The sequence below is a fragment of the Salvelinus sp. IW2-2015 genome, linkage group LG28, assembly GCF_002910315.2.
Source record: "Salvelinus sp. IW2-2015 linkage group LG28, ASM291031v2, whole genome shotgun sequence".
Classification (NCBI taxonomy): Eukaryota; Metazoa; Chordata; class Actinopteri; order Salmoniformes; family Salmonidae; genus Salvelinus; species Salvelinus sp. IW2-2015.
This window is the reverse complement of record NC_036868.1, coordinates 22,769,485-22,777,733: the sequence shown is the minus strand read 5'-3', so window position 1 is coordinate 22,777,733 and position 8,249 is coordinate 22,769,485. Positions and strand designations below refer to the sequence as shown.

At 43.7% G+C, this 8,249-nt stretch overlaps 2 protein-coding genes across 2 annotated transcripts; both read left to right on the top strand.

The window, feature by feature from the left end:
• The first annotated feature begins 396 nt into the window (after positions 1 to 396).
• Positions 397 to 3,521, top strand: actc2 (actin, alpha, cardiac muscle 2). Its single transcript, XM_023974106.3, has 7 exons — positions 397 to 502; positions 1,120 to 1,264; positions 1,519 to 1,843; positions 2,024 to 2,185; positions 2,310 to 2,501; positions 2,732 to 2,913; positions 3,096 to 3,521. The coding sequence occupies exons 2-7, from the start codon at positions 1,136 to 1,138 to the stop codon at positions 3,237 to 3,239; spliced, it is 1,134 nt and encodes a 377-aa protein (XP_023829874.1). The 5' UTR covers positions 397 to 502; positions 1,120 to 1,135; the 3' UTR covers positions 3,240 to 3,521.
• Positions 3,522 to 4,077: 556 nt separating this feature from the next.
• LOC111954390 (gap junction delta-2 protein-like) lies at positions 4,078 to 7,733 on the top strand. Its single transcript, XM_023974107.2, has 2 exons — positions 4,078 to 4,720; positions 5,163 to 7,733. Exons 1-2 carry the CDS (start codon positions 4,644 to 4,646, stop codon positions 6,016 to 6,018), a joined length of 933 nt encoding a protein of 310 aa, XP_023829875.1. The 5' UTR covers positions 4,078 to 4,643; the 3' UTR covers positions 6,019 to 7,733.
• The last annotated feature ends 516 nt before the right edge of the window (positions 7,734 to 8,249 follow it).

Here is an 8,249-nt window from a genome sequence, read left to right as displayed (position 1 = left end):
ATTAAAGTCATAACATTAAAGTCATCATTCATAATAAAGAGCATTGCTAAGAGCTAAAATAAGATGGGTTGATTCACATATATTTTTTAACCCTCACATAACCCATCCCTGAAAATATAGGTCTAAACCTAAATCCAAGGCATGGTCAATTCTATAAGAGGGAACAACGCGTGTGCTAATGAAACCTAAGGCCATAAAATAACATTATTCTTTGTGTCTACTCACTTTGACGCGTTAGAAATAGAGGGAATACCTCCACACCTCGTCACACAGCTGTGTCTGTCCGCGCGGGTTCCCTTCCATACATGGGGCTTCAGGAGTCAGCGAGCCTCTGCTCTGTTCTTCCCGCCCTTCCGTTCATTGCCACTCCGCTCTCAATGGCGCAGGGGCTGGCTACCAAATAAGGAGAAAGGGGTCGCCGGGCGTAGTGGCACTTGTAGAGTATAAATTGGTGTCTGCCCTCACAAGTCTACCGCTGCTCATTCAGAGGACAGGCTACTTGGTGAGTACCTGACAACTTGTCACTCTACTACGGTAAACTTGTAGCCTAGGCCTAGGTTGGAGCCACTTCAAAGATGTTGAATTGGACTTCTCTAGTTTGCAACCGGACAACTGGATTTATTAATCGGCTTTCATTTAAAATTTGACAGGTTGAATTTTCAAGACACTTCTTTTTGTTGTTGTTGGATATTGATAAAATAAATAGCTGTTGTAGCCTAAATGTTGCACATGTTTTTTATTTGTGTTAGTCCGTTTTCCATCAGATTCAGACCTACAAGCGAAATTGATTATTCATCATATTTAATAATAACCTACAGATTATTATTATTATTAGATTAATAATACATTAATTTACATTGTTCTGCCCAGTCTAGGGTTTTAAAAGAAATGTAAATAAATAATGACCTAAAACAAGTTTGTTAGACTTGTATGGCCCTTATACTGTAGGAGACTGTAGGCCTATACTGATTTTCCCTTACGAAAAATGTATCAACCCCTACAAAAATGTCAATTTCCTGTTGATGCAGGATTATTTTCCTGCTGTAGCAAACTGGCTAAAATTAAGATCCTACATCTGTAGGCCTATACTTAGCCATAATGTACGTTTTGTCAAAACAGAAACCCAGCTGACATCATGTGTGACGACGATGAGACTACTGCCCTTGTGTGCGACAATGGCTCTGGTCTGGTGAAGGCTGGCTTTGCTGGAGATGATGCACCTCGCGCTGTGTTCCCCTCCATCGTTGGTCGCCCCCGTCATCAGGTAAGGTCCACAGCATGAAAGCAATGAAACATTCATGAGGATGCAACCTTCAAACTGGGTGTTTCCCAGACTTAATTGTCCATACATTATGCATTACCCTTGATAATCTGCTTACAATTGTATTTTACCTTACCACTAGACCATTTAATTGTGAATGAATGTCCTATGCTATAGTAGCTTACATTTATTTGTCCCTGTGTTTGACTTTGGGGAATTGTGTTTTGACTAAGTTTGTTTCCTTCCTTCCTCTACAGGGTGTGATGGTGGGTATGGGTCAGAAGGACTCTTATGTAGGAGACGAGGCCCAGAGCAAGAGAGGTATCCTGACCCTCAAGTACCCCATCGAGCACGGCATCATCACCAACTGGGACGACATGGAGAAGATCTGGCACCATACCTTCTACAACGAGCTGCGCGTGGCCCCCGAGGAGCACCCCACCCTGCTCACTGAGGCCCCCCTTAACCCCAAGGCCAACAGGGAGAAGATGACCCAGATCATGTTCGAGACCTTCAACGTGCCCGCCATGTACGTGGCCATCCAGGCCGTGCTGTCCCTCTACGCCTCGGGTCGTACCACAGGTGAGAAGCGGGCAGAGGAGAAATACTCTGTTCCATAACATGCAGATGCAGTTACATTTAAGAGGTGCAATACTGAGTCCCATGCAACCTTTCATTGTGAAACATAGATTACACCATTAAACATGAAGCTGTTCTATTCCATTTCCATGGTTTACATATTATTCTGCCTCATATAATAAGGTATTGTGCTGGACTCTGGTGATGGTGTGACCCACAATGTCCCCATCTATGAGGGTTATGCTCTGCCCCACGCCATCATGCGTCTGGATCTGGCCGGTCGCGACCTCACTGACTACCTGATGAAGATTCTGACTGAGCGTGGCTACTCCTTCGTTACCACCGGTGAGTCCGTAACTCCGGGGCATATATGATAGGAGGATACGGTGTGTTTGATATTGAATGGTAGTCCATTGTTATTCACCATTTTGACCAAACTGCTACAACTTTGAATCTTCTATTGTAACAGCCGAGCGTGAGATCGTGCGTGACATCAAGGAGAAGCTGTGCTACGTGGCCCTGGACTTTGAGAATGAGATGGCCACCGCTGCCTCCTCCTCCTCTCTGGAGAAGAGCTACGAGCTGCCCGACGGTCAGGTCATCACCATCGGTAACGAGCGTTTCCGCTGCCCCGAGACCCTCTTCCAGCCTTCTTTCATCGGTAGGTATCTTAGAAGTGTTGTGTAACTCATTGACCATCAACACATTTTGACTTCTTTAAAAGACAAGAAAAGGCCCATTTTTTTCACATAGCCTTTACAACAGCTACATAACACCAACTACTGCCAAACATATGTTTTTAATAAAGTGGTGAGGGAGTTGTCCATTTCAGCACCAGTTAGACCTAATCCAGAGCATTCACTTACAACATGTTCTCTTCTATCTCACCAGGCATGGAGTCTGCTGGTATCCATGAGACTACCTACAACAGCATCATGAAATGTGACATTGACATCCGTAAGGACCTGTATGCCAACAACGTCCTGTCAGGAGGCACCACCATGTACCCTGGTATTGCTGACCGTATGCAGAAGGAGATCACCGCCCTGGCCCCCAGCACTATGAAGATCAAGGTAAATATTCTTCTCAAGTCTCACCTGCTTACTGAAGACCACAAACTGACCATCTAAGACCAACCTGACTACAATCTCACAGTGTTACTAATGACCAATCACGGTAACACAAATAATGAACTGTATGATGCATTATAATGCACTACATATTGAAAGGACTTTCCCTCTTCCCCCTCCTCTAGATCATCGCTCCCCCCGAGCGCAAGTACTCTGTCTGGATCGGCGGCTCCATCCTGGCTTCCCTGTCCACTTTCCAGCAGATGTGGATCAGCAAGCAGGAGTACGACGAGGCAGGCCCCTCCATCGTTCACAGGAAATGCTTTTAAGCGCCCCATTGACAAATTGCTCTCCCCTGCGACAGTCAGACGCCCACGGATGCAAAAACTCTGTACATTACCTCTGCCTATGGATATGTTGTTTATGATCGATATGGAAGTTACAAATCCAGGCAGGCCCCTGTTTTATGTTTTGTTGATGATGTACAGTTTGTTTACACCAAAATGCAATTTATATTTGGTTATTTTACTGGTTCCTGAATGAATTTACTGTATATGATGTGGATATTTATTTGCTTTATAAATATACAAGACCTAGGATCTTGTATACCATCTTCATCTCATCTCTCATCTGTTCACAACCTGATGGAGCATATTGGTTATTGTTGTTTCATAATTCAGGAGAAACATACCTGTTTACCATAGGCTATCCATTGATAATACAGGCTAACTAATTCCTAGTAGGAAGATTAGTCACATAGGCCTACATGTTAAGTCCAGTCACACACAAAAAAATAACTACTTGTGGCAGTCCACTAAGTAAGTTGTTGCTATCTTTAAACCCTCTGAGGCAACCCTTTAAAGCGTTACTCAACCTAGTAATCGCACAGCCACGTTTATCTAAGGAATTGTCCTGGTTTTCATACCAACAAATGCTTAGACAATGGATTGTTGTTTTGCCTAAAACAGACAAAATGAAAACATCTGTTTTTAGACAGACTATAGCCATCGGAAAAGGATATCATGTGTAGGATGTCTTGTCATGGTCAAGGGTCGATTAATGCTTAGCCCTGCAGGCATGTTTCAATCTGCCTTCCCTCCCTCCAACATTGCAACAATAATAATCTACGGAATACAGACTGAAACAAAACAATTATCCCCCTTCCTACCCCCCCCCCCCTATTTCGCTCTCTCTCTCCCTTCTCTCTCTCTTCCTCTGTTGCCACTATTCGTTCTGTCACTGTCATGTGGTTGTCTTACAGGCAACAGCCATCCCCCGTGATTTGAGCTTATAACCAATTATTTTTATTAAAGATGAATCTGCTGCAGTATACTTGGAGAATAATGAAACAAAAAAAAAACTGGTGTCTCTGGCCTCTCTCCACCAAACTGTCTGCGCGTGACGCAAGGGTAGTCTACTTAAAGCAGGATTAGCGCCCGACCAACATTACACTCAACTGCCCTCCATTCAAGCACGGCGCGACCTGCCGTCCAGCGCGCGCCATCAAAAATAGGAGGGCTTTCTACTAATCAGCACTCAGACTCGCGCGAGCAAAAGTGCTTGGGTTGTCAAGTGATCTTTTAGCAGAGGCGCAGGAGGCAGAAGGCAGGAGCGCACGCAGCAGCGGCGCGTTACCAATGCATTCTCCAGATATTGGAGCATCCGGAGAGTAAAACAAGGGAAACAATAGATTCCACAAGAACGGTGCACGGTGTGCCATCATCTCCAAATGAATGACAATGGGGGAGTGGACAATATTAGAGCGTCTCTTGGAGGCAGCTGTCCAACAGCACTCTACTATGATCGGAAGGTAAGAGGGAACGTGAGGATAGCTTTGTAAAAGTCTTACCATGAGTGTGTGTTTGATGACCAAGTAGGTTACTATAAGCGATTAAGCGTGCAGAACGGTACAAAAACGCAAAAAACAAGATTCATGACTATACAAAAAATGTGAACCAACAGGGGATCATGGCATAAACATAACATTCACGAATAATGTTTTTGGAAACACTAAATGTGCACATTTTGTTACAAGAGAGCTGACGCTTGAGGTGAATAGTGCTGTAGCGCTTTTCTTTCAGAACTGACTAGTGGCTTTCAGCACTGGACAGCTCCCAAGCGCCCGTTTAGTGCACTAGAGCCAGTATTAGTTTGCCATCGCTAATTGTCTATCTGTTTGTTTTATGATTAAGCCGATCATCTCTGCACATCTCAACAGCAACATTTTGATTGTGCGCTTGTTTGTTTTGTAGGATCCTCCTAACAGTGGTGGTGATTTTCCGGATTCTAATCGTTGCGATCATTGGAGAGACGGTCTATGATGACGAGCAGTCCATGTTTGTGTGCAACACCCTGCAGCCCGGCTGTAACCAGGCTTGCTACGACAAGGCGTTCCCCATTTCCCACATCAGATATTGGGTGTTTCAGATTATTTTGGTGTGTACCCCTAGTCTCTGTTTCATCACCTACTCCGTGCACCAGTCTGCCAAGCAAAAGGAGCGCTTGGAGCGGGGGTACTCCACCGTGTTCCTCTCCTTGGACAAGCGCCAAGATTCCATCAAAAGAGACGACAGCAAAAAGATCAAAAACACTATTGTAAATGGAGTACTCCAGAACACGGAGAACTCCACGAAAGAAGCCGAGCCCGACTGCTTGGAGGTGAAGGACATCCCAAATTCGGCCATGAGAACTAGTGGAAAGTCTAAAATGAGGAGGCAGGAGGGCATCTCAAGATTTTACATCATCCAAGTGGTTTTCCGAAACGCTCTAGAGATAGGGTTCCTGGTGGGTCAATATTTCCTGTACGGATTCAATGTCCCCGCGGTATATGAGTGTGATCGATACCCCTGCATCAAAGATGTAGAATGCTACGTTTCAAGACCCACGGAGAAGACTGTGTTTCTGGTCTTCATGTTTGCGGTCAGTGGCGTCTGTGTGCTCCTGAACTTGGCTGAACTCAATCATCTTGGATGGAAGAAGATCAAAGTAGCTGTCAAAGGCGTGCAGGCCAGGAGGAAGTCCATCTACGAGATCCGTAACAAAGACATGCCTAGAATGAGCATGCCCAATTTCGGCCGCACTCAATCAAGTGACTCCGCCTATGTGTAGCATATTGAGAAGGCCCAAGACAAGCCTCGTGGACACCGGTTGCGTCAAACTGTATGGGTTCTCGCGGAGGGCCATTCATTTCAATGGGAGGCAATCCGCACCACTGCGACTCATCTGCTGGACAAGGTTGTGGTGCGTAGCACTGCGTGCAGTGTGTCGCATGCGTTGGATTTTTCCAACTGGTGTATTTCTTTGCTGTGTGGTATCAGACACAGAAGTAGATAAACCACCGAAGAAGTTGCAAATATGTAGCGTATTTTTATTTTTTTTGCATGCGGCTTAAGTGCGAGAGCTGTGCATTTCAGCACCACTGACTGGAACAATTGTACAAAGAATTTAAATATATTTAACAAGAATGTGGTGTATATTTTATCACACCAACTTCGCTTGCGAAGTAGGTGGGGTAGATCGATTTTATTTGTCTTTTACTGACACCTAAAAAACAAACGTTTGTCATATATCTATGAGAAGGCACTGATGCAACGTTTATAGATTATGGTTTAGCCTATATTTTGTAAAGTGCTTCTTAAAAGCATATAATGTATGTGTTGACATTCACTCTGTCGTTCACGTCAGCTGTTGAACATGGAGTAAATACTTGCACTATATATGAATAATGAGCCAAAATGTATCCAATTTGTGGTGTGATGGTGTTTTTACGACATTCCACCGGGTTTACACACCACATACCATTATAGCAATGAAACACACACATTATTTGGCAGTTTTAGGATCAAATGTACTCAAATGATATACATTCTTCCAGTATATTACTCATCTCACATCTTTGATGTCAGCACTATCGTTGTTTTGGTTGCCTGAGCTTGCACCATTGACCTTAACCTATGTGATCACTCAATTGGGGGGGGGGGGGGGGGGGGGGGGGGGGGGGGGGGGGGGGGGGGGGGGGGTGCTGCAAATGCTGACACCTGGAACTTTTAAATTCATTTATTCTTTCTTTTTATTTACACCCAAGCGCCCATTGCTTTCGTTTTGTGGGCAAATGGATTTTCTTGATTTAATGTCATCAAGTGCCATATATGTACATAAATATAAACATTATACATCTATAGAGTATTATCATAATCAAAAAAAGCTGAATTCTGTAAATTCCTCTTTTGGATGAAATGCTGTCACAATATTTGATTTGGATAGCTGTGGTTTGTATGGAAATGGTATGCTGCTGCTATATTATCATCCCTGGTCTCATTTGGCAACATAGAAAAACAAACAACCTTTGCACATTCAAAAAGTATTGGTGAGCAATTAGTTGTAATATTCATATGTGTAAACATACTGAATTATAATTGGATGCATTTTACCGCCATATCATACTGTGCTATGATTGGTTAAGACCACCCAAATGGTTAGGTCATGGTCAGTTTGATCCTGGTTGGCGATACGTGAACAYGCCAGTTATAGCTAGCTAATAAAGAGCTACGTTAAGAAATATCCTGTAGTACTGCATTTATTATTTTGTACAAAGTGTGCAAAACAAGACATGGTGTCATAGACTAGAGCACAAATCTGAATTGGAATCAATCAGATGTAATAGGCAATAAATGTTTGCCCCTGGTGCTACCATTTTCCAAAGCAATCATCAATGTAAGATCATACTGAAAGGTGATCCTATCCACAAATAAAAATGTAATTCATGTATACAAGATTTGTGTAATGTGTGATGCTTTCAAATTGTACAGCAGATACACGGAAAGCACAATAAATACCGTCAGCACAAGTATGCCCTGTTTGCCCTTAGACCCTTGTAATCAATGTTTCAACAAGAAACTGATTTACTGTCTGCTCTGTATAATTCCAACAGACACTTCAGATATGTACAGTAATACTGCAAGTGGTATAGAAACATGGGGAAATTATACACAGGTTATACCACAGGTTCAGATTGACATATTCAACAGCAGAGGCATACACCTGACAGGCTGACACAGACAAAATCTGCACAACTCTCATTCTCTAACCTAACGTAACAGGCGTAGAAAGACGCCTAAGCGGAGTCCCTTCCGTTTTTCAAGGGAAATGGAAGTCAGATTTGAAAAAACATATTGTTTCCCTGAAAATGGGCAACATCCGCTTTCTTCCAACGCAGCTAAAGTTGATCATTCTGTGACCACGTGGTTGGCAGCTTCATCCTCTACCTAGACCCTCCCCCGCCCAGCCCCTGTCAGCCACATTTGCATCCGTTGCATCCACCTCATCCTCCTTGACTGCTG

Bases quoted from the DNA above. Each gene is read 5' to 3' on its own strand.
- actc2 (XM_023974106.3), top strand. From the start codon at position 1,136: ATGTGTGACGACGATGAGACTACTGCCCTTGTGTGCGACAATGGCTCT. The intron at 1,844-2,023 runs GTGAGAAGCGGG...TCATATAATAAG, and splicing joins CGCCTCGGGTCGTACCACAG to GTATTGTGCTGGACTCTGGT. The intron at 2,914-3,095 runs GTAAATATTCTT...CCCCTCCTCTAG, and splicing joins CCAGCACTATGAAGATCAAG to ATCATCGCTCCCCCCGAGCG.
- LOC111954390 (XM_023974107.2), top strand. From the start codon at position 4,644: ATGACAATGGGGGAGTGGACAATATTAGAGCGTCTCTTGGAGGCAGCT. The intron at 4,721-5,162 runs GTAAGAGGGAAC...TTTGTTTTGTAG, and splicing joins CACTCTACTATGATCGGAAG to GATCCTCCTAACAGTGGTGG.